This window comes from Muntiacus reevesi, chromosome 5 (genome assembly GCF_963930625.1).
Source record: "Muntiacus reevesi chromosome 5, mMunRee1.1, whole genome shotgun sequence".
NCBI lineage: Eukaryota > Metazoa > Chordata > Mammalia > Artiodactyla > Cervidae > Muntiacus > Muntiacus reevesi.
The window spans coordinates 84,987,550-85,014,127 of record NC_089253.1 but is presented as its reverse complement, the minus strand read 5'-3'; the positions used below and the strand labels follow the sequence as shown (position 1 = coordinate 85,014,127).

The following is a 26,578-nucleotide window of genomic DNA, read 5'->3' as shown; positions in this document are numbered from 1 at the left end:
ACTTTCCATTCAGCTAAAAGGTATATTTGGTGCTCCACTCATTGTGGCTGTTGTCCTTATCTTGCTGCTACATGTGGAAGTTTGTTAATTTATTGAGAATATAAATAAAATGAGTTACGTCTTGCTAACTTTCATTACAGACAGGATCTTCATGCTACTTTTCTTGGCCAGGGAACAAGAGGAGTTCCCTGGAGGACACAGCAGAAAACAAAAATAGAATATAATAGCCAAATAACCAAATTCTCTCCTTGATCCTGGTGAATGGTTTGTAAAATTAGGCTGAGACTATCATATTGTGACTACTCTGCTTAATTTACTCACTGTTTAGATTTGAAATACGTATTTCAAAGACTGTTAAAGAAGAAAAGGAATCATGTCAAATATTTCAGATGAGTTAAGTTAAAAAGCATATATCTAACTATAAAATGCTATGGAATTAAGAAATGTTAGTGAAAATTAAGAGGAAATGATAAATACTCTTTAGATCATGCCATGATTCTTATATGTGCTTATTTAGAAGCCTAGCAATAGTACTGTCTTACTAATGCCCACTGAATAGGAAAATAGGAGGTGTGAAATTCTTAATTTTTATATAGTGAAGTTTCTTCCCAGATATTGTTAGTAATGTTCAGAATCCTAGATAGAGTGATGGCTAGAACAACACAATGAAAGCAGCAATTGATACAACAAAAATAAGAACAGGTCTGAACCAGTTGCAAAATAAGCAAGGCTTCAGAGGACTCCCAACCACTCTGGTCGTCATGGGTTTCAGTAACCGGTCCCACTGGGTCAGGATGGCATTCCTGGCTCCTGGCCACTTTCCTGGGCCCACCAACCTAAACTGGTATGGGGTGCAAGGACCAAAGTAAACCTCCAACGCCAACTTTGGATCGGTGAGAAACAGCCATGGGATGTTGGGCTTTGCCCCAATGAAGGAGGCAAGTTCATCCATATAAACAATATAATCCGTCTGTATGGTATCACTTTTGCCAAACCTAGAGGAGGGAGAGAAACAAGACTGTGGTTATCTGAGCTTTGTGTAGAAACAAGAACACCTTTTTATCCATGCAAATCAACATCTATCCTTTTGTTGGTAAGGGGATTATTGCTCATTATGTAGTACTTCGTAGATTTTACTGAAGGACTTTCATACTGATCTCACTTGGACATTTCACAACACAACAAGGCCGCTGAGAAAGGCATTTTAATCCACATTTACAAGTAGAGGAATTGTCTCTTGCTCAAGTGAAGTTATTAATTCATGGCCACTGAGCTGATTAGTGACAGAGGTAGGACTGGAGCCCAGTTCTTCTGACTAATTCTTGTATGGCGGAGTCATTTTATTAGAGCCACCTGTTGGAAGACATCCTTACATTTTAGAGGATTTATGAGCTAGAAAATAGAAGTCCACATCCATGTGTTCCCAAACTTCTCTGATTTTTAATCTTTCTGGGTCTCCTTTTTATGATATATTGCAGGAGCTATGGAGGGCTGAAACAGGATTTAGTGGCATATCAGGTGCAAAGTAGATCCTTGATAACTATTTGTTGAATGACTGGATTTAGCTCATAGCTGTCACCCTAATGGCTCCACTGAGGACTATTCAAGACTAAAACAATACTAAGTATTCACAAATTCAGATTTTGCTATGAAAATTCTAGATCCCCTTTACCATAGATGCTCTTACAATTTGAGCTTTTTCCCCATTTTTTCATCAATATCATTCATCATGTCCTTGACAGAAGGCAAAGGGCAAGTTCCTAAAAAAAAAAGTGGAAAGACATGATAATAGTTAAATAAGTCTGGCATAAGACCAGCCTGCAATGTTTCTTTTTTAATAATGAGTTGTGAATCACATTAGTATTTTCAAATTTTGTTGTCATTATCTAGCAAAATAAAATCTTGAACAAATAACCAGGGAGTCATTCTGAGACAAACATATAAGTCATTCCTAATCTTCTCAGAGATGATTATCGTCACAGTGATTAAAACCAAATAACCTTTCATCTTTATATCTTTGCTCTTAAACTGGTTATTGGATTTAAAAATCAGTTTGAAGGATTATATTCTACTCTCTCAGCTTTATTTTTAAGTATGTCATCTAATAAATTATAGTCAAAGGTATATTGACATCTCTTTTTTAAAGATTTAACAAACAGATCTTCATAGGAAGTTATCTTGCTTTGCCCCAAAAGGGAATTTCCAACAGATAAGATAGAGAAGTTAGTGAAGCTACAAGGTTCTCTCTGGAAAGCCAACAGCTTCTGAATGAGACTGTGGATGCAAACTGCCCACAAGTCACCAAGGACATAGGGAGGTCCTGGAAGGCCAAATCTGAGTTGGGGCTGCCCCAGGATTTCAGGTTCTTCCTGGCAGTAACTTACAGAATTCTCTAAAACCTAGACCCAAACTCTTGTACTCAGAGATGCTTCAAATCTAGTGTGGTCTCTTTGGCAACTTTGTGATCACCTGGAACAAGACTGGAATTTCCAGTCTAGCTCTGATTGCTCAAGACCTACAATGACTCTATGTTCCTGAAATCCCTACAGGCGGAATCACAAGAAGAGCCTGTCAACATGGCATTGTTCCAAACCTTGGAACTGGTTCTGTCCTTGGGCAAGAGGAGAGATAGAGAAAAGGCTATGTTCTGTAGTCCACCAGCTATTGCCGTTGGGCTGCTTGTAACTGACTCCTTGGTCTGGTAATCCGATTCCCTCAAATTGGGTTGTTTGCCTCATCTCTCATTTTCCCTAAGACTGAGTCTTTGCATCAGTTCTCTGTTGGCTAGGTCTCTGTCCTGTCTCCTTTCTTCAGGGCCCAGGTTATAACTAGTATCTTCACAGAGAGTAAGTGAATATTTTATAAGCAATTAAGACCTACATTTTAATGCCAGTCTCTCTGAACCTGAATCCTGAGTTCAGTTCTAAGTAGGATTTCATTCCATCACTTTCCTGGCTGCTGCCTTGCTGGAGAAACATCACCCTGCAACACATCTCTGCTTGGGACCAGGGGAGTGAAGGAGATTTAGAGAGATTGCTGATATGTAGGACCATAATGATGTGGTTGGGAGCCTGGTGGTGAGTGATGATGCAGGATATGTAGTTGCAGGTTCAAATATCCAGGATAAAAGAGCATTTAAACCCCAATAAGTCAGGTAGGATTGGAAGCCTTACTTGTGGCTTCAAAGGAAGCAGACCTGCTAAGATTCATTATCCAGAAGTTTTAGGTTTAAGATCAACCAGATTTTGCACTTTACACTTTCATATCTTGATTTGTTCTTTAACCATAGCTTGGTTTTATTATCTGAATCTGCCCACAATGGCATTCAAACCTCAATGTGAATCTGATTCCAGTACTTGGGGCTGGATGATGTTGTCTGCCTTCTTTGCTTGACCCCAATCAAGTTCATTGTTTCTTCTTCTTTTTTTTTTTTAATACAGGGACTTAGTATTCCTTTACCTTAGAGACTGTCTACAACACCAAATGCTTTCTGCTTCTACTGATCCACTGCTTGTCCTTATCTGATACATGGCAAGGAAGAAAACAGGGCAAGAAAGCCACCTCCTTACCAGAAATCATACTTTTTTTTCATGAATGTGGATATTTAAAGTTGCTGGATTGACTTTGAAACATCTCCTTTCATTCACCTTTCAAGCAATGTCATTCTATTGAGTTTTGAAAATCTTAATTTTATAAAGTTCTCCTGCACCTAAGATGAGAAACTCTGGTGTTCTCAAGTTTAATGAAAGGTCTTGGGTAATTGACAATTAAGGAGTTATAGGGTTTAACAGTTGGTGCCAGTGGTAAAGAACCCATCTGCCAATGCAGGAGACATAAGACATGTGAGTTCAAGCCCTGGGTTGGGAAGATCCCCTGGAAGAGGAAGTGGCAAGCCACTCCAGTTTTCTTGCCTGGAGAATCCCATGGACAGAGTAACCTGGCAGGGTATGGTCCATGGGGTCACAAAGAGTCAGATACAACTTAAGCAACTGAGCATGCAAGGAGTTATAAATCATGAAAACACTCTTGAATCATTGTCTTGTACTATTGCTTGTGACAATCCAATATATTTTTAATTGCTTATAAAATATAGTACCAAAAATATAGAATTATAGATTCTGGAAACTGGGTGGGACCTAGGATTTGTTGCTTGTTAATAGGAATATTGTTTTCCTAAAGATTCAAAGGCATTCTCATCTTCCCCATCAATGAACATCTTTGTCTACTTACCCTTAATTACTTGTACTGCCCAGCGAGACTGCAGGTCAGTAGTGGGGATGACAGCTCCAAGTGACTGGACAAGGCCAATCACAGCCAAGGTTGGCTTCTCCAGTGGAGGCGGGAAGATGCCTTTAAATAAGGTGACCTCATTGTCTCTGCTCTTAATGATGGAGTCATCAAGGAAGGGGTAGGCATGACTGTAGCCTGTTGCAAAGATGACACAGTCAATGGCCTTAAACACTGTCCCATCCTCAAAAATAGCTGAATCCTCTGTAAACTCCTTCACATTTGGCTTAATGGTCACAATGCCACATAAAATGCGAGCTGGGAGTTCGTCATTGAACACAGGTTCTTTCCTCAGGGTGCTGTATGGAAAACAAGCATTAGAACAGTAGCATTTCCTTTTTTTTTATTGGTTCATAATTAATTGATAGGAAAAACCTACCTAAGATTTTTTAATGTGCCATGGAGTGTCATCAACATGACTGATAGATAAAACTTATGTAAGGCCACATTGTGGAGTAACAGAGGTTGGTTTTTGCTAATCCTATCTCTATTTCCTATAATCTTTCTCTCTTTTCCCACAGAACTCTCCCCAAATTCCAGAATAAGCACTCAGACCATATCCCCTGTATCAGGAAAAACAAAGGTCAGAGTACCTGGGTTTTTAAACTTATTTCTTTGCTACTAATTAACTGTGAACCTTGATCAAATTAGATTTTCTTAATTTCTCTTGCCTTATCTTCCTCACCTGAAGTGGCAATAACAGCTATACCTGTCTCAGGTCATCAGCAGACCTAAGTAATATAAAGAATTTGGTGCAGTTTGTAGCACATAGATAGTGCTTGAAATGTTAGCTATTATTCTTAATGTAATATAATCCAAAGTGACCATTGTGATGTAAAGAAGATCAAATAGGAGGAAAGAAGACAAAGGTAGAAGGCTGCAGCCAGGTTCTATCATAGAGGGTGAAGTGTGAACCCCATGCAGACAAAGCCATGTCAGGTGAGGAAGTGACAGTCTAGGAACTTAAATAAAGCCAGGAGAAGAAAGAGGAAACTGGAAATCTGGAAAGAGAGAGCTTTCGATTATTTTTTATTCAGTAATATCTCTAGTGAGTGCACAGAATTCTGCCTTAGGGGTGAACCGAATAATGTTGGAAGAAAAGACATGGTTCTTATATAGGATGATGGGAACTGTGTGTGTGAGAGAGAAAGCCATAGATAGATGCTACTGAGGAGAAAACTGAGCCAGACAATGAGATTGGTTGGACTGCTGGTTGGAAGAAGGCTGGATTCAACTGCTCAAATTATCTGCCATTTATCTTAAACTCACTTCCATGTTGAAACTTCCTTTGTCAAGGCCACCAGGATCTGCAAGTCACCAGTTCCAGTAGTCTACTCTTACTCCTTATTTTACCCAATTTATTAGTAAACTCACAGTTGACGATTTCCTCCTCCTTGAAACACTCTGTTTTGCTTTCACGTCATCACTCACTCTTGATTCCTTTCTACCTATCTCGCTATACCTTGCTATTTCTTCTCAGTGTCCCCTGCTGAATTCTTTTCCTCCAGACCTCTAAATAGTGACATGCCTCAGGTCTTTTGTCTTCTCTATTGACATTTATTCTTCAAGAGATGTCATCTAGTTTTCATTTATTTAAACACTATATTCTGACCAGTCCACATTTTAAACTTAGGATTTGAATCTCTCTTCTGTCTTATGTACCCCACTGCTGTTCCACATTCTTCTATGCAAATCCTGAACAGGCATTCCAACTTTAATACATTTAAAACTAAACTTCTACTCCTCCCATGGTTGTCCACATCTCAGTAGACATCACTTCCATCTTTGCTCCCTTGCTCAGATCAAAAGTCTGAAAGACATCCTTGACATTTTGTTTGCTTTCACATTTGCTATTCAGTCAAACAGAAAATCCTGTTCAGTTTACCTTCAAATTCTATCCCAATCTGACAACTTCTGAGCACTGATGATCAGTTCAGGCCACCTTCCCATCTCATTTGGGTTTTTGATAATAGCCTCTTAACCAGTCTTTCCACTTCCTTCCTTGACCCCCTACAGTGAGTTATGACCATAACAGCCAAAGTGATCTCTTCAAACTAACTTAGACCTTGTCTCCAGTTTGGTCAGATGCCTGCTATGGTTTCCCACTGCATTCAGAGTAAAGGCCAGAGTCTTTACAATGGCTTCCAAGACCCAGTGTCAGCTGGTTATTTTGATGTCTCTGGTTTCATTTCCTGCTATTATCCCCAGTCTTCTTCTCCAAGAAAAGAAGCCACTGTATTTTGTCAAACATGCCAGTCATACTCCCGGAGAGTTGATGTCCTAGCTGTTTCTACTGTCTAGAATAGTCTTTTCCAGATACCCTTCTGGAGCATTTTCTCATCTCCTTCAGAAATTTGTTTGAAAACTTTTTCAGGGAGACCTTCTCTAAGCGTTGTTTAAAATTGTCTTAGTGTCATTCCCTGTTACCCTTGTCTGCCTTATTTTTTCTCTTTGGTATATACAATTTTGAGCTATTTGTGTCTGTTTCCCATTATTAGAACGTAAGCCCCATGAGGATAGGGATTTTATGAGTTTGTTCACTGCTATATCCACAGGTCCTGGCACATAATAAATGCTTAGTAACTATGTGTTGACTTAATGAATTAACTTTGATGTAAACAGCTTAGAACTTGGGGTTTTCACCCATGTCCAAGTAATTTCTTATCATGTGACTGGCTTGGAGGATATTATAGGAGAGAGTGAGGAGAAGGCTGAAGATGAAAATATTGTGGCCATAGTTCAGTGGAAGGGCTCCATTAAGGGGCAGGTAATAAGAGCAAAGGTAATGAATGATGCAATGAGGTAATGAATGTGAAGTCAAGTGGGCCTTAGGAAACATCACTATGAACAAAGCTAGTGGTAGTGATGGAATCCAGTTGAGCTATTTCAAATCCTAAAAAATGATGCTGTGAAAGTTCTACACTCATTATGCCAGCAAATTTGGAAAACCCAGTGGTGGCCACAGGACTGAAAAAGGTCAGTTTTCATTCCAATCCCAAAGAAAGGCAATGCCAAAGAATGCTCAAACTACCATACAATTGCACTCATCTTACATGCTAACAAAGTAAAGCTCAAAATTCTCCAAGCCAGGCTTCAACAGTATGTGAACAGTAAACTTCCAGATGTCTAAACCGGATTTAGAAAAGGCAGAGGAACCAAAGATCAAATTGCCAACATCTGTTGGATCATCGAAAAAGTGAGAGAGAAAAACATCTACTTCTGTTTTATTGACTACACCAAAGCCTTTGATTGTGTGGATCACAACAAACTGTGGAAAATTCTTCAAGAGATGGGAATACCAGACCACCTGACCTGACTCTTAAGAAATCTGTATGGAGGTCAGGAAGCAACAGTTAGAACTGGACATGGAAGGACTGATGCTGAAACTGAAACTCCAATACTTTGGCCATCTGATGCGGTGCACTGACTCATTGGAAAAGTCCCCGATTCTGGGAAAGATTGAAGGCAGGAGGGGAAGGGGATGACAGAGGATGAGATGGTTGGATGGCATCACCGACTCGATGGACATGCATTTGAGCAAGCTTTGGGAGTTGGTGATGGACAGGGAAGCCTGGCATGCTGCAGTCCATGGGGTCGCAAAGAGTTGGACACGACTGAGTGACTGAATTGAGCTGAATGAGAGTGAAGCACCAAGTCCTGTTTTGCTTAGCTCTGAAGTTAAGAAAGAGGCTTTAGAGCAAGGTGGCTACGAGTGAGGCACTTTGGAGTCAGCAAATCTTGACTTGTTTCAATTGCTATTTCTGACTTCCCAGCTGTGTGGCTTTGGTAAACCACAGTTTTCTCATCTCTAAAATGAAGATTGTAATAGAACCATCATCATAGTTACTGTGGCTTCCCTGGTGGCTCAGATGGTAAAGAGTCTGCCTGCAATGCAGGAGACTGGGGTTTGATCCCTGAGTTGGGAAGATCTCCTGGAGAAGGGAATGGCAACCTACTCCAGTATTCTTGCCTGGAGAATCCCAAGAACAGAAGAGCCTGGTGGGCTACAGGCCATAGGGTCACAAAGAGCTGGACACAACCGACACTAACACTTTCACTTTTTCATAGGCATTGTGAGAGTTAAGTGAGATAATGTACGTCTGAGACTTAATAAGGCTCTGACATGTATTAAGTACTTAAAAATATGTTGACTATTATTATCATCACTCTAGGGACTAAAATTCTTGACCTATTATATAACTGTCCAACTGTGCAAATCTGGTAAGGAGAATTGTGAAACAGGAAAACACTCCTAATTTTTGCAATTCTTTGTCCTCTGAAATATGACAGGTGATTACTTCACTCTGACTTGTATGGGGATTATATCACACATTAGGGTTGTTGACAGTGAAATAAAAGTTAGCAGGCATTTCATATTTAACTCTGCTTTACCCATTTAAAGGCATCAAGCCATAGTTCTCGTGCTTGAATCTGGCATTCATTTGCTTCATGTACCACCAGTCAGAGATGACTGCCGGTAACGTATTCTTGAGGAATGTTTCAAATCGAGTGACAATCAGCATGTCCCACGGATAGCCTTCATCCCAGACCCGGCTCATCACCCAGGAGCCACTTCGGGAGCTGATGATGACCTTGAAAAACACCAGTTCAACTGTTAAAGTGGTGACTGTTTGTAGTGGATATGCCCCTCAGATCTACCTTTAGGAATGGAGTTATTACACCACTGCTGGCAGTGCCCAGAAGGCAGCCCTCAGCTCTCAGCCCTCTCTGGGAGTTGCTTTGCTGAAGAGGGGGCCTCCCCCAACATCTTATACTCTTTTCGGATCCCCTGCATTCAGTGACTGGTTGAGGGAGGAAGACAAAGACCTAGCCTCTCTCAATTTGTCTCACCCTCTCCTTCCCCTGCTGTGTCCACAAGTCCATTCTCTACATCTGTATCTTTATTCCTGCCCTGCAAATCTGTACCATTTTTCTAGATTCCATATATATGCTCATATATATGCTCCATATATATATGCTCATATATATAGTCCATATAACATGCTCTAGGTGCTCTGTGATGACCTAGAGAGGTGGGATGGGAGTGGGATGGGAGGGAGGATCAAAAGGTAGGTGATATATGTAAATAAAAATGAACATCTATGCTGGAAAAAAAAAAAAAAGAAATTACCCAGCCTCTCACTTCAACTAGGGACAATTTGAAAGGATTATCCTAGCTTCAGAGTAAATAAAGGAAAACTTCTTTCTCTTCCCTCAGAGATATTCATCCAGAGAGCACTCCCAAAAAAACTTCCTGCACTATAACCGATATCTTAATATCAACACCTGTCAAATCATTTCCTCGGTATTTTCATCTTTTAGCCAAATATTCTCTGGTGTAGGTTACCAGTAACTGAATACTGGTCATATTTCTTCTAGAGCTTGTCTGAAGATCCCACTGGTTTTGGAAGAATTTATTGGACACATTAGGCACCAAACTTCCCAAAGAAGAAGCTTGCTGAATGAGATCATTCCAGCTGATGTTCTGCTTTTGCCACATCAAGCTATTTAAAATCCCACCTGTTAACCAAAGGACGTTGAGCTATATGAACCCCTGCTTAGCCTTTGCATCAAGGACTCTGCCCTCCCCTCACCCTTTTAAAATGGTATGGTTGTCCCTTTAAAGATAGTTCCCTGAATTTCAGGGAGGCATACTTTTTCGGCTGTTTGGCTGAGTTCTGAGGCGATGTCACAGCCCGAGTTCCCCAGACCAATCACCAGGACTCGCTTCCCCTTGAAGATTCCTGGTTCTTTATAGTCCCAGCTGTGGAAGCATTCGCCTTTAAAAAGTTTTATTCCTGAGTGAAAAAGTGGAAAACACATGAATTATTTTGATTTTCACTTAAAAAAGCTGCTATAACAGAACTTGTCAGTGAATACGGTTGCAGTAGTAGGAATTTTAATACTTAAACTATATTAGATACAGTATATCTAATTGTATAGATATATGTGCTCAGTTGTGTCCGACTCTTTGCGACCCTATGGACCGTAACCCACCAGGCCCCTCTGTCCACGGGACTCTCTAGGCAAGAATACTGGAGTGGGTTGCCATGCCCTCCTCCAGGGGATCTTTCTGACCCAGGAGGAGGGTTACTGCATCTCCTGCATTGGCAGGCAGATTCTTTTACCACTGAGCCGCCTGGGAACCCCATTAGATACATTAGAAGCATATTTTAATTTAATGTGTACTTTTATGAACTATACTTTTGTATATATAAGAAAGACATTATCAAGGTTATTTCTTCATGCAAGATGTGTGGATGGCAGCGTAAACGTTGGCCTTACCTGGAAAGGACTCTTTAGGTATGTTGGGGTACACATGATGTCCAGAACAAATCATTACGGCATCAAAGACAGCTGATTCCTTTTTACCATCCTTTTCGGTGATAACATCCCATTGGCCAGTGGTTGAGAAATCGGGACGTTTATTTACACTGGATACAATTGTCTAAGAGAAACATAGAAAGATAATTTTCTTTATTCTATGCTAACAGGCAGATTTGACACCAACATCATCAAATAGTATGAAGAAAATCCTTAATAGTGCCTTAGGAAAAATACTTAATTCATTATGAAGGTGCATGTTATAAATTCAAAATTCCTTTTTAATAAGTCACAGCATAAAATGATCTGTATGATTTTTAAAAATATTTATTTATTTTTGGCTGTGCTGCATCTCTGTTGCTTCACAGACTTTCTCTAGTTGCAGTGGAGCAGGGGCTACTCTCTAGTTATGGGGTGAGTGCGTCTCATTGTGGTGGCTTCTCTTGTTGCAGAGACAGGCTCTAGGGGATGCAGATTTCAGGAGTTGTGCTGCAGAGTGTGCGCTCAGTAGTTGTAACTCTCAGGCTTAGTTGCACGTGGCACATGGGATCTTCCTGGACCAGGGATCGAACCAGTGTCCCTTGCATTGCAAGGCAGATTGTTATCCACTGGACCACTAGGGAAGCCCCTATCTGTGTGTGTGTGTGTGTGTGTGTGTGTGTGTGTGTGTGTGTGTGTGTGTGTTAATCCCCACATAGTTCCTTGTGTATGACCAGCATTTTCTGCAGTACAAGAGTGATTCATTTTAGGGCTCTGACAATTGAATTATAGTTTACAAGAAGCAGGTAGCCCATGTAGTAAATAATCTGGTGGCCAATAATTTACATAGTAACAAAAATTTTCTAACGTATTTCTTTAGTCATTTTATTTTTCTAAACTTCTTTAAAGCCTTTATTTGGTCTTCAGAATAATTCTACAAGATACATAGTTGTTTCATTTTACATATGAAGTGGAGGCTTAAAGAAGTTAGATAATGTGCATAAAATCCAATAACTAGGTTCAAAATTTAAATATAGGTCCTTGATTCTACAGCTCTTTCTCCTACTGACTTTCCAGTTTCATTCTTTAGGTGGTTCTTGTTTTGTTCAAGACACAGAGTTTACATGAAATAGATCTTGTACAAATACAGCAATTTTTCACTCTCATGCTTTTGCTGTGTGTTTGAAGTTAAATTTACACTTGGTTAAAAGTCAGCTAAGGAAGCATCTCTGATCTCAATCATGGTGCCTGCCTTGTAGCTGCAGGAAGAGGAAGGTACTATTTAGGCCTGTTCTCTTCCAAAGGACAGGAAACACCCAACCCTGACTTGGTAACATTTCTGAGGCAGTCTCACTCAAGCGACAACATGCTTTTCTTTTTCTTCCGTGTCCCAGTCATACCACGCTGTTTCTTAACAAAGTAAGAGAATGAGCTGGGCTGAGAAGTGAAGGCTGAGTTAAAGGTGTTTGCAGGGTTGTTTTTCTATTCCATTTTTCTCTGTAGGTCTGAGGATGATGCCAACTGAACAAGAGTTACAAGTTTCCTCCCCAAATGAATCAATTAGCTTTCACTATTTCATAACATGGACACTCCCTATAAATTGGAACACATGGCTCCTCAGGGGAAAATTTCCATAAACAATAACAGAGGGATATAAGGGAGAAAGAAGTGAGGCCAGGGAGTCTATTACAGTAGGCCTTCAAGGAAGGAGGATTCTATTTTTTTTTTTTTTTTTTAACTTTGTACATGTATGGTCATTGAGTTTTGTGAAGATGCACTGATATTAAACACTATCAGGGTTTTGTCATTATTGGAGTGAAATTAACCCCGCAGTTTCCTTAATGGTCTCTTTACTAGATTAAGAAGACCACCTTTCCCAGATCATCAAAACATAGAAAGGCTTTCCAATTTTGCCAAATGATCATAGAATCATATGGCATCTCAGCATTAGAAATTAAGAGCTACTCTCTAGTGTGGTATGAAGGCTTCTCAATGTGGTGGCTTCTCTTGTTGCAGAGCACAGGCTCTAGGGCATGCAGACTTCAAGTAGTTGTGGCATGTGGGCTCAGTAGTTGCAACTCCTGGGCCTAGTTGCCCCATGTATGTGGGATCTTCCCAGACCAGAGATCGAACTGGTGTGCATTACAAGGCAGATTCTTATCCACTGGACCTCCAGGGAAGTCCTTATCTATATGTTTTATTAAATTTTATTTCCACATGGTTCCTTGTGTATGACCAGTATTCTCTGCAGTATAAGAGTGATTCCTTTTGGAGATCTGACAATTGAATTATAGTTTACAAGAGCCAGGTAGAACATACAGTAAATAATCTGGTGGCCAATAATTTTTTTAGTAACAGCAATTTCCTAATATACTTCCTTGTCATTTTAGTTTTAATGTTATTGTCTCAAAATGAAAAATATCATCTATATCCAGAGTGTAAGTTTTCATATTTTAGTATGCTTAAGGATTACCTGGAAAATCTTTCTTATTTTCTGACATAAACATTTAAGCTTATAATTTTCATAAAAGTTTTTGCTCTCTCTACTTCCCATAAATATTGATATATCAAATTTAAATTATCATTTAGCTTTAAATATTTTAAAAATTTCCCTGCAATTTCTTTTTTTGACCTGTAAATTTTTTAGGAATAATGAGTTCTTAATTTATAAATTCATGTCTACCCATGCATTTTTTTCTTTGCTCTGATTTCTACTTTTATGGCATTTTGGTCCAAGAATGTTAAAAATTTCCTACATATTCTTAAGAAGAATGTATGCTTTCTAAATCTAGGGTCAAAGAAGCCATACTGTTAAAATTGTTTACAATTGAGAAAGATAGTGAAAGGAACAAATAGGAATCCTGTAATAAATACAGAATTCCTCACAGTTATGCCCACAGTAAGTTTTTAAAAATAATATCTTACCTTAAATTGTATGTATTTCAGGAGGTTCTTTTCTTTGGCAAACATAGTAATATATTCCTGGAGCTTGCTGTTGTGCATAAAGTTAGGAAAATCATCAGGAAACGGGAAGTCTGGAAAACATGTCATCTCTTTGGAAGAGTTGGTAAAGACTGAACGATAAATGCTGGCCCTGCCTTCCTCTGCATGGTCCTGTGAAAGAAACATTTTAAATGGAACAGAGTTTGTAAATGAGTATATTTATCATGGTCAGGACCAGTCAGTCCCAAAAATTTATCACTCATTTTTGGCTGGTCTTTTCCAAAAGTAAATGCAATAAGATGAGGCATAAATTAACTTCACTTAAATAATTTGATGATAACCAAAGGAACTTAGAACATTGAAAAATATATCTTTATTTACATCTTTTCTAAGGGAAACAGATTCTGAATTTCATCATGTCCTTTTAAGAATATATAACTGGATTAATTTTGTTGCTTTGAACTGTTAACTACAGTGATAGTATTTCCCAAAATTTACCTGGGCATGATTTCAATATACCAATTCATGAGCATGGACAGACAATGTGATGTATACATACAATGGAACATTATTCGGCCTTAAGAAGAAAGGAAGGTCTGAATCATGCCGTGATATGCATTAACTTTCAAGACATATGCTGAATGAAGTAGACCAGTCACAAAAAGACAAGTCCTGTATGATTCCATTTATCTGAGATACCCAAAGTAATCATGTTCACAGAGACTAAAAGAGTGGTAGTGGCTTGGGGCCAGGGAGAGGGAGGAATTGAGAGTTAAATTGTTTAATTTCTGCAGAGTTTCACTTTGGGAAGATTAAAATATTTGGAGAGGGATGGTGATATGATTGTACAATAATGTCAATGAACTTAATGCCACAGAACTGGACACTTTAAAATAGCTACGTGGTAAATCTTTATTGTGGTTTATTTACCACAATGAAAAATAAAACTTCCTTTAGCATATTATGTGGTAGTCCTGGTAGATTAGATCATAATATTTTTTATGTACCTAGGGCAGAGAAAACTTTGATTATGTTTACAATATCTTTTTCAAGTGTTTTTGACCATACCCTGTAGTTACATATTTTTAATTGCAATCCAGTGTATACACACACACACAGGGAACAAAAGTTTTATGAAAAGAAAAATCATTTTCAAGAACTTGAGTTGCACACATACTCTCCATCCATTCTGGAAGGTTGCCTATCTCCACTTCATTTAGTTGTTTTTCTGGAGATTTATCTTCTTCCTTCATCTGGGACATAATACTGTTTCTTTTCATTTTGGTTAGCTTTCTGTGATTGTGGTTTTCATTCTGGAGGCTGTGGGATTATAGTTCTTGTCTATCCATTCCATTTAAATATGCAGATTAATGCATTAATTTATATCATTGCATACAAATGGGTTATAATCTCCAGAATGAAAAACATTGATTTAAAGGAATTAGATAAGGAGAAAGGGGAATAGAGGCAGAAAAGGATATTACTTAAATCCTAAGCATTATTCTTTGGGATGAAATTCTGAAGTTAACATAGGTCCATCTATGCTATGGTTTTTCCAGTAGTCATGTATGGATGTGAGAGTTGAACCATAAAGAAAGCTGAGCATCAAAGAACTGATACTTTTGAACTGTGTTGTTGGAGAAGACTATTGAGAGCTCCTTGAACTGCAAGGAGATAAAATCAGTTAATCCCAAAAGAAATCATTCTCAAAGGAATATTCATTGGAAGGACTGATGCTGAAGCTGAAGCTCCAATACTTTGGCCACCTGATATGAAGAACTGAATCATTGGAAAAGACCCTGATGCTGGGAAAGATTGAAGGCAGGAGGAGAAGGGGATGGCAGAGGATGAGGTGGTTGGATGGCATCACTGACTCAATAAACATGAGTTTGGGCAAGCTCCGGGAGTTGGTGATGGACAGCGAACCCTGGCATGCTGCATTCCATGGGGTCACAAAGAGTCAGACACAACTGAGCAACCAAACTGATATGTTAGAAAGATTGAGCAAAGCACCAAAGGCAGAGGGAATTTGTTTTCACGTTTGAAATTCTGGTAAGATATCACTTCAAAGTCTCCCCAAAACAACCTGGGTTGGGGAGGGTTGACACTGAAGAGTCAAGTGGCAGGGATTAGGAAGAGGAAACATGATTAAGAAGAGCTCAGGCCTTAGTTTAGCTCTCCTGAACTTGTTCAGTTTGACTAAAACATAAGAGTTCCCGCTTGTTCCCAAAGGGGATGCAGAAGTCATCTGAGACTCTTAGTAGCTAGTTTGCCAGGGAGTTGCCAAGGGTTGGGGGCAGCTAAGTGGCATTTTAGTAGAGCTGAAGAATGGACCATTTGGGTCAGGGACTCAATGAGCAAACTGCACCTGGAAAGTGGAATCTGTTCAGCTAGGAGGTTTACCAGCCCCTGACAGCTAAGGGAGGACAGTTCCAGTTTCATCAACTGGCCTTTGGTTGAGGATTCCTGAAGGATAGGATAAGGGTACTCATCTATAATAGGAACATCAGGGGACCAGAGGATTCAGAGGACAGGCCCAAGACTGTGTTTGAATTTGGGAAACTTTGTCTTTGCTTCACCACAAGGTCATATAAGTTCTATTTCTGCATAAGCCCAGAGACAATTTTGGAAAGAGCTGAGGGATGAGGAAGGGAAGCTAAAAGACTGAGCATTGATCCTAAAGAGACCTAGAGATTAAACTCTGCCAAATGGGGGTACTCCTTGGGTCTTAGCATGCTTTTATGTTTTTCTCTATGTAATTCTGGATATTTGTCTTGTCCTATTTATGCTAGATGTAAAAGAGTGATCTGAACACTTAGTAGTCTAGTATTACTTACAGATAAAACATTTCAAAATATTAAGAACTCACTGGAGAAAATGGGAGAGGATCTCCCTGGACAGAGTGAGAGTTTTAAGGTTGTCTGACATGCTTCACTCAACAATTTCATATTTTCCCTCAACTTATATGGTAGACAGGATTTTAAGAATAACCCTTAGTGCACCTCAACATTGTGTAGTCATTTGCCCTTTGAGTATGGATGAAATCTCTAAATATCATATCAGTCCCCTGACTATGTTGTTAAGTATTATTGAATCACATGAGCCCTTTACAAGCAGAGTTTTCTCTGGCTGGTATCAGAAGTCAGAGGTTCAAAACATGAGGGGAATTCAGCTTGTTCTTGGTTTTGAAGATGGAGAGAGACATATGCCAAGCAATACTGGCAGCCTTTAGGAGTTGAGAGGAATCCCATTTACAGCCAGCAAGGAAACAAAGACCTTAATCTTGAAACAACAAGGAACTGAATTCAGCCACCACCCTGTAGTATGCAGATTCTTTCCGTGTACTTCCAGATAAGAGCCTAGCCCAGGCAGCACCTAATTTTTGACCTCATGAAACCCTAACCAAAGAACCTAGCTGAACTATGCTGTACTTCTGATCTATGTAACTGAGAGTAATAAAGAAACATTTTTAGCTGCTTTAGTTTGTGGTAATTTGCTATGCAGAAATGGAAAACTAATACAAGGTCCAAGGTAAAGTTTTGGAGGAAGGCAAAGTTGAGGAAAATTATGTAACAACAAAGGAGTTTTATATAATAAAAATGATGCAAACCCTTGAGACATATTTGAGGTGTTTTTGCAATTTTGGCTGTTCCAGGATAATAAATTTCCCTAGCAATGCTGAGCTGATTGGTCTTTAGTTTTTCTTAAGTTCCCCAAGGGCTATGGTTACTGAAAAAGGAGTTGCAGCATCAGCTAATCACATCATCTGTGACTTGCTACTAAAAAAAAAAAGTCATGGACTTCTTATTGTTCCTATTTGGTTTTATAGTGCATTTCAGAGTTCATGTGTATAGACTAATCCTTTTAAGTTGATCAATGGGAAGTTCATAATAGAATGACTAAGATCATAAATGACATTTTCAAATATAATTATTTTGGGGGGGGTGCAAATGATCAACAAAGAACCAAACCTTGCTTATCTATGGAAGTAGCTTTATCTGTCTTTTAAAAAATTACTAAAGTAATCCAGACTTCTGATTACACATGAAAGATTAGGCAGATGTATTTAACTCTTCTCCCCCTAAAATTGGGTTTCCCAGGTGGCACTATTGGTAAAGAACCTTCTTCCCAATGCAGGAGACTCAGGAGACCTAGGTTCAATTCCAGAGTTGGGGAGATCCCCTGGAGTAGGAAATGGCAACCCACTTCAGTATTCTTGCCTGGAAAATTCCATGGACAGAAGAGCCTGACAGGCTACAGTCCATGGGCTTGGAAATAGTCGGACATGACTAAAGTGACTTAGCATGAGTGCACCCCTAAAATTACTGTAAAGTTATCAGAGGTATAAACCCACAGGGAAAAAAAGGAAAAAAAAAAGTGATAGCAAACAAGAAACAGCAGCAACATTTTGAAAGTAGAACACAGATGGATGAGTGATAACTGACTTACCAGATCAAAGAAGGTGGAAAGTTAAGAATGTGCCAAGTTGCTTCAGTTGTGTCTGACTCTTTGCGACCCTATGGACCATAGCCCACCAGACTCCTCTGTGCATGGGATTCTCCAGGCAAGAATACTAGAATGGGTTGCCATGCCCTCCTTCCAGGGATCTTCCCCACCCGGGAATTTAACCAGCGTCTCTTATATCTCCTGCATTGGCAGGCGGTCTTTACCACTAGTGCCACCTGGGAAGCCCGAAAGTTAAGACTAGATCTAATCAAATGGGAATCCAGATCAAATAGTGATATAAGATATTCAAGGTCTACAGTCTTTTACTTCATATATTTTAATTTCATAGGAAACTGTCGAGGATGTACTCTCATATACTCTTCTAAAATGAGAGAATAAAAAAATAGTAAGAAGATAAAGTTTCCGGAAAACAGGGTTACCCAGGATAATAGCAGTGTGGTTAGCTTTCCAGAAGAGTATCTTTAAGAGATAGTTAAGAGAAGAATTAAGCTGGTAAAAAACCTCATGTATTTAACTGTTCAGAGGAGAGTCAGAATACTGTGGGAGAGGCTGGGAAATGAATTAGAAATAGCATTGTGAAACTAAATCCACAAAGGCCACAAGACAGTTATTAACTCCAGTGAAAACAAAAAGTTAATCAAGAAAGAGAGTGTAATCAGAATCCACTAAGCAGCTTAGCAATGATATTTTCATGGTTGTAATAGTACAAACATGAAGATTTATTAAACAAAAAGAATGGTATGACTACAAGAATAAGAGGAAATGGAAAATTTTGTAAATGAGTCTGTTCCAAAAATTCTATGGGATTATTGTTTGTATGTAGCACCAGTCAAAATAAATTCTATAAATGCAGAGGAAATTACAAGAAATGAGCCAAAAATGAACATGATGCAACAGAGAATTCAAATTCAGCCTAAAAGAGGCTATGTATTAGAGTAAGAGGAGATCCAGGGTTATCTGATTTTCTGATTTTTCAAAAGAAGACATTTCCCTAGATTTTTAAGTGAAATATCCTGGTTTTAAAATAATGGACTGAAATTAAAAACATATAGATCAAATAAAACAGATCAGCTTTAGTGTGAAAAGAGCCAAGCCAGTTTGCTAACTCTACAACATATATAAACTATTGATTTTTGTCTGGCAATTTTGTGATCATTCACCTCATTGAATTATCTTATTTTTTGTAACCATTTTCCAATTGATATCCTTCATGGTATAAAATCAGATAGTCAGCAGTTGATAATTTTTCCTCCATTCCATTTTCTCCATTCTATTTTCTATTAAAAAAAAATCATCAATCATTTGTCTTACTGAGTTGGCCCAAACTTCTAAAAGAACATTAATTAATAGATCTTTAAGTGAGAACTTAATTTCCTGGAGGCAGTATTTTCCATCTTCATTTTGTTATAAATTTCTATTTTATTGTATCGTCAACTGAGGATTTCATTTTACTTACATCTTTTTTTCAAAAATTTTGAGGATTTTTTGACTTAAGAATCAGTTTAAGAAATGTTCCATTGACACTTGAAAATAAGGCATAGTTTGTCTTTTTAAAATACCGGATTTGTTGTATATCAACAAGTGACAGACCAAAGTGCAAGATGCAATGCTTGCTAAGGTACTATTTGCCCAAAACTATGATCCTTAAAAAAAAAACAAACTGAAAACAGCTGTATAAATAGTAGTCAGTTCCTAAGATTGCATTTTCAAATTCAAAGAGTCAAAAAAAAAAAAACTCTAAAAGGAACTCCAAAGAAGAACATTTTTTCTTTCCCTAAAAAAATTAACATTGTTTTCTATCTGAAATGGTTTTCCCTTTGATGAAAAATCAAGCTGTAGATCTCTTTGTAGAGTTGCTAGTTCATAAGGAAAAGCACGGAGCACTAGAAATTTAATTAGGTAGGGCTCATATAACTCAAAGTTGTCAGGCCCCTAGAATACAAATTTTTAGTGCCATGTTAGAATGTTCCAATCACATCAAAAGCCAAAATGTCTGGGGCCTTGTTTTTGAAAAGTAATTCAGTGGTAGATTAGTTGCCAAATTTGCATCAGAAAGCAGTGTGATTTTTGAAATATGAAGGGAGTTTTCTGCTATTCCCTTGGGTTGTTGACTTCGCTACTATGCATGTGGGATGCGAAGGTGGAGGAATTCACAGCTTTGGATGAGTTTAGGATGCTTGACAGTGATTATAATCAACACAAGGAAAGACTAAATGTTAAAGATCAAATTGATACATAGGCTAGAAAAAAATCAGAGGAAGTGAACAATGGATTGCATGCCCAGAAAAAGGAGACTTTATTCATGACACTTAGGCCAAAATCCAGACAATTTGCTGACATATTGTTTGTGGAACTCCTGAGAAAGAAAGACCTTTCCCCTAGACCTGCAGCCTAGTCATAAAGTATTTTCTCAGTGATCAAAGCAGGTGCGGCAAATACATCATTCTGCCTTTAGATCTGGGTTAGAAGAAGGAACTACTAATAGAAGGACCTAAGAAAGTGCTATAGGAAAAAGCTACAAACTTTGAATTATGTGCACGTTGCTTTTTTAATTTAATTTGCCTGCATTATGCAGCACTCAAAATCTTAGTTCTCCGACCAAGGATCGAATCCATGGCCCCTGCATTGGAAACGTGGATTCTTAAACACTGGATTGCCAGGGAAGTCCCTGCAGTTTTTTTTTTTTTTTTTAACAGTTAATGTTTGGATCTTAGAAAATGTAAAATGTTGACTTTATAAACTAAATGTAGTGAAAATACAAAATTTAACTTGATTTTATAGTATAATCCTGTAATGTGATTTCTAGGTATACTGCTACAGACTCATAGACGTATTTGAGAAGCACTGCAAGTCCCAGCATCATTTGCAATCTTCAAGTCCTCCCACAGAGGTGAAATAATTAGGGAACTCTGAATAATCAACTGTATTAGTTTCATGTGGCTACTATAATAAATGACCACAAACCTGACAGCTTAAAGCAACAGGAATCTATTCCCTCATCATTCCAGAGACCAGGAGTTGAAAATCAGCATCACTGGGCCTAAATCAAAGTGTTGGCAGGGCCAAGTCCATTCCAGAGGCTCTAGGGGAGATTCATTATCTCTTCCTGTTCCTGCTAGATGCCAGCATTTCTTGTTTTTTTTTTTTAGCATCTGGAGGCCACCTGTGTTCCTTGACTAATGTCTCCTTTCTCCACCTTCAAGGTCATAGCATAGCATCTTCAAATCTCTTTCTGATAAAGTCATATTCCCTTTTTTCTTTTGTTTCTGTGTGTCAAATCTCCCTTTGCCTTTCTCTCTCTCTCTTTTTAAAGTTTATTTTATTTTCTGGCTGTGTCAGGTCTTAGTTGTGATATGTGGGATCTTTCACTGAGGCATATGGGCTTAGTTGCCCTACAGCCAGCATGGAGGATATTCGTTTCCTGACCAGGGATCAAACTTGTGGAATGTGGATTCTTAACCACTGGACCACCAGGGAAGTCTCATGCCTTTCTCTTTTAGGGATAGATGTTATGGCATTTTGGCCCCACACAGATAATCCAGGATAATCTCATCTTCTCAAAAGTATTAATTTAATCATAGCTGTAAATATCTTTTTTTTCCTCATTAAGAATATTGACCGGTTATAGAATCAGGACCTGTTATCTCTGAGGGGCCCATTGTTTGAATAGCCTATCACTGTCCACTGTCAGGCTCCTAAGGATTCACATTTATCCCACACATCAAATACATTCACTTCATCTCAACATCCCCAAAGTCTGAATCCACTGCAGCATCAAATCAAGTTCCAAATCTCACTTATGTATCATCAGCTCAATAATTCTAAATCTCACTATCTAAACTATCTAAATCAGGTATGAAAGAGACTCTGAGTGTAATTCACCCTGGGACAGAATTCTCCATTTCTGGACCTGTCAAGCTAGAAAATAAGTTATCTTATTTCAGCACACAATGATGGGACATTCATAGGGTAGCAATAACAAACATTTTCATTCCAAAAGGGACAAAATGGAAGGAAAAAAAGGAGTCATCAGTCCCAAGCAATTTTGGAATCCAGAAGGGTAAGTTTCGTTAGGTTTCAAGTTCTGGGAAATAAGCATTTGTGTCTCAAGGCTCCAGCTTCTGGGTTTGAGGTTCCACCCTCTGGGGTAATTTTTCTTTTTCTTGAAGAGTACCACATGTTTCCAGGTGAGTAGTTTATCACTCCATGATGTTAAGTTCAAATTTTAAAGCCTTCCTTGAGCAAAAGGGGAGACAGCTACTCTCAAAAGCTTTATCAGCAGTGTCTTTCTTCAACTAAGTCTTCTGCCAGCTCAATAGGCCACTTGTTGAAATGGCAACCAGCAGTTTACAAAGGGATTAAGAATTCAGACTGGAAATACAAGTCAGACTGAATTGGAGTCTTGTCTTTGCCATTCACAAGCTTTTTACCATTATTTTTTCTTTTCTTTTAAGCTTCAGATTCATTTGTAAAAGGGAAAAAATCATACCTAGCTTATAGGATTATTATAAAGATTGAGTGAAATGAGAAAGGTGTTTGGTATATACTAAGTACTTAATAAAATAGCCCTATCAGCCTTCACTGTGCTAATTTGAAATTCTGTCAGCACATTCATTCCAGTGACGAACACTGAACTCCACAATACTGGGAAGCTGCTATACTTTATAGCACAAGGAGCTCAGGTCAGTGCTCCGTGATGACCTAGAGGGGTGGGATGGGGGTGGTGGGCGGTTCAAGAGGGAGGGGATATATGTATACATATAGCTGGCCCATGTTGTTGTAAAGCAGAAACTAATACAATGTTTTAAAGCAATTATACCCCAGTTTTAGAAAAATTGATGCTGGGTGGTTCACAAAGAGTTCTTTTAAGTCTAGGAAATGTCTATATGAATAAGAACAATTCTCATATATTGATAATATTTAAAGAGCCATCACAGACACTTTCTTCTTAAACATGACCTTTCTATTAAGGTATAAAGTTTAACACTAATTTTGCATTTGTGGAGGGAATAGTGGTTTAAAAGGGGTTACTGGGGATTTCCCTGGTGGTCCAGTGGTTAAAACTTCATGCTTCCAATGCAGAGGGTACAAGTTTGATCCTGGATATCGAAATCCTACATGTTGCGTGGTGTGGCAAAAACAAAAAAATGGGGTTATTGATCTTCCTATATTCCTATGTATTAATGGTTTATCAGAAGATGAAAACAGGAGTAGGCTTAACCAGACAGTATTCCTAAAGTTGTAGATATGGAGAAAGTTGGGGGCCCAGGGAAGACTCCACACCTGATAATATACTTGTTAGACAACACAGGAAGTGATCTAACAGCAGCTTACAAGCATACCTGCTAATGCTTAATGCTTACATTAGTCCTTAATGTAAATGCATAGAAGTAAGCCTGGCAAGCTACAGTCCATGAGGTCGCAAAGAGCTGGACATGACTTAGTGACTGAACAACAACAAAAGTCATTGAAGAACTTCAAATCAGTGTGTCCTTTTCTTGATTCCTCTTGCAGCATTCTGAAGAATTATGTGTTTTTGGCAAGACCAAAAGTCAGCACCTGAAATCTTCAAATCTGTGGTCTGAATCACTAAGAGGTTGTTCCAGAAACTCAACAAATGAATGGAAAGAACCATCGCTTTTTAAATGATTAGCTCATGTAATTCTGTTACATAAACCTAACCAATATTTGACCATGGATTTTATCCCCAGGTGGCTCACTTATTAATGATTTATGGGAGTTGAGTTCTATACACAGAGACTGACCAGTCCACTATTCCATCTACTTCTGAAGTAAGCAAGGGATTTACTTTCCAGCCTGCTACTGATGTTAAGCTTTGTAGAGCAAGTGTAACTGCCATGACGCCTGTGCTCAAGCAATGTATCCTCACGCACTCCCCCCCACCCCCCCGACTCCCCGGTCTGCTGCAGTGATGTCCCACTCACCGAGAATTTCCACAGGCCCCCGACATCTTCACCCTTCTCAAAGCAGGTGGGTTCCAGTCCCTCTTCTAGGCAGTTCCTGATGGAGGCCAGGCCGCTGATGCCTGCTCCGATGATGGCCACTTTCTTCACCATGGTTGCCTGTGCAAAGGCCCAGAAATTTACAACTAAAACACATATGCACACACTTTTACCCACAAACTGTTATGCATATATGAAAGAAGAAACAAATATATGTGTGTAAGTATGTATGTATATGCGCATATACATATATATATACACATGTACATATACTCACACCCACTCCCATATGTATATATGAAGAGACTTATGAATGTGTATGTATATACATACACACACATATTCATTTCTTCTTTCTACTTTACATAAGGCTTGATGAAGAATAAGGTCTGGTTCTGTCTATATTTCAGTATTTCCTCTAATAATGTTCTTAACCTTCTCAATTAAAAATAAAAATCATCTCTTTATCTAAAAATAACTTCTCACTAGCCACTACCCTTAACCTCCGTTCTAAAAATTTGTTTCCTAATCTTTTCCTATTCCTGACAATATCTTTAGACCCTACTGTTACTTCTTTTTTTGTTTGTTTTTTTAGGTGAAATCTCATAACTACACAGAAAAGTAGATTTGGATAACAAAAATTAGAATCCTTACTGCTCAGAAAAAAAAGATCTCTATTAAACTGTATATCATTCTCATTTTGGCCATATTTGGTGTAAATGTAGCTTATTCCTTCTCCATTTACCAGCCCCACTCTCCTCCCTCTCAAATCATTGCAGTATCATTCTTTTTCTACCTTTTTGTGATCTTCCTCTTTTCTGTAGATTTAAGTCTTGTCCAAAACGTCTGAGCAGTTTAAAAGAAAAAATACTTCCCTGAACCAAAGCTCTAGGAAAGTGGTATTGGAAAATGGGAGGAGCTACTCTTAAAGAGGACTTGCTTCTGGGTCCTCCAGCATGTGAGGCAAAATCCATGCTCCCAGAGGTTTGGTCTTTGCTCCAGTCTATTGGCCACCCAGTCCCTGCTTTCCTTTTTGTCCTGGCAAACCCAATCTAATGCTTACAATGGTGGACTTTTGGCCTGCGACTCAGGCACTTGTCCCAGATAGATGACTCTGCAGTTTTCTGCTCCATTTTATGAGGTGTTATTCAAAGTTTATTTTTCTCATTTCTGATTCTTCTGTAGGTATTTTATAGTAGCCTTCCACCCCCGCCCCTGCCAATACTCTTGAAAACTAGTTGCTTAACTGAGATATCCCTGCAGTGATGATGAGTTTTCTCTCTTTCTTCCTATCCTTTCTTTTGACCTTTGCGGTTGAAGGTTAGATTTCTCAAGTTTGCCTTTCATTGATTCTGGCTAGTGTGTCATCATGGAAAAGATCAAATTCCATACATTGATCCATTCATACCAGGTAAAATTAGTTGGTCATAAGACTAAATAAACTATACCTAACTCCCAGTCATGAGGTATATTGAAGTTTGTAAAAATTGTTTTTCTACTAATCGTGTTCCTTAAAATTATGATACCTCAATTATTTTAAAATTGATGCCTCAATTATTCTCCTCATTAAGCAGACAGTGTTTAGCATAAACTGACATATATTTAACTCTGGAGAAATTGCCCTTTGTGTCTTTTGGATATGGTAATCCTCATCTCTTAAGTGAATATAGTAAAGTGGAGAGTCAGAAGCACCTCAGATCTTAGTTCAGTCACTTATAGCAGTGCAACATCAGGCAAGTCACTAAGTCTCTTCAATTCTTGTTTTATTCATTAATCAAATGAAGATCTACACTACTACTATTTCTTGCTCAATTGTCATAAACTTAGAGGATATAAATGTATTTATATTTATACATATATATATATAAATCTCACATACAGTTAGCAATATAGTAAATGTGCATTGTAAGTAAGAAGAAACCACTTTTTAATTTAATTTAATTTATTTTTTTTATTAGTTGGAGTCTAATTACTTCACAACATTTCAGTGGGTTTTGTCATACATTGATATGAATCAGCCATAGAGTTACACGTATTCCCCATCCCGATCCCCCCTCCCACCTCCCTCTCCACCCGATTCCTCTGGGTCTTCTCAGTGCACCAGGTCCGAGCACTTGACTAAATCTTTTTACTGTGCTGCTTGGCATGCAAAATCTTAATTCCCTGAATAGGGATCAAACCTGTGTCCCCTGCAGTGAAAGTGCAGAGTCTTAACCACTGGACCACCAGGGAATTTCTCAGAACAACTTTTTAAAATCACAGGTTCACTAAATTTTCTAGGCTGCAATTCAGATCACATGAGTTTATCTCCTCTCATTTTATATAGAGCTCTTTTTAGTTTTTAATGCTACACAAACTATAGTGATCACAGATACCTTCCTGAGGAAGCAGTACTCTCTGTATAGCCTTTTTTTGTCTAAGGGTGTGCACATCACATCCAGTTCTATCTTGGCCTCTGATGCTATCATCTCTCCACAAGGTAAAAACGGCTACTCTTCCTCTTTCTGCGCTTTATAGGAGTGTATTTCATCTGTGGTGTACCCGTTAACTAGCCCATTCTCTCTCCCTGGCACCTCAGCCTAGTTTTTGGTTGCTGCAGTTTTCTGCAAAACCCT

The 26,578-nt window shown here is 38.6% G+C and overlaps 1 protein-coding gene and 1 non-coding gene across 2 annotated transcripts; both read right to left on the bottom strand.

Moving 5' to 3' along the window:
- Positions 1 to 571: 571 nt before the first annotated feature.
- Positions 572 to 24,939, bottom strand: FMO3 (flavin containing dimethylaniline monoxygenase 3). Its single transcript, XM_065935678.1, has 9 exons — positions 24,760 to 24,939; positions 23,946 to 24,083; positions 13,516 to 13,704; positions 10,573 to 10,735; positions 9,943 to 10,085; positions 8,680 to 8,879; positions 4,231 to 4,586; positions 1,688 to 1,760; positions 572 to 995 (listed from the first exon to the last, which is right to left on the bottom strand). Exons 2-9 carry the CDS (start codon positions 24,075 to 24,077, stop codon positions 653 to 655), a joined length of 1,599 nt encoding a protein of 532 aa, XP_065791750.1. The 5' UTR covers positions 24,078 to 24,083; positions 24,760 to 24,939; the 3' UTR covers positions 572 to 652.
- A 1,183-nt stretch (positions 24,940 to 26,122) lies between these two features.
- TRNAE-UUC (transfer RNA glutamic acid (anticodon UUC)) lies at positions 26,123 to 26,195 on the bottom strand. Its single transcript has one exon. It is a non-coding gene; the product is annotated as a tRNA-Glu (tRNA).
- Between the last annotated feature and the right edge of the window lie 383 nt (positions 26,196 to 26,578).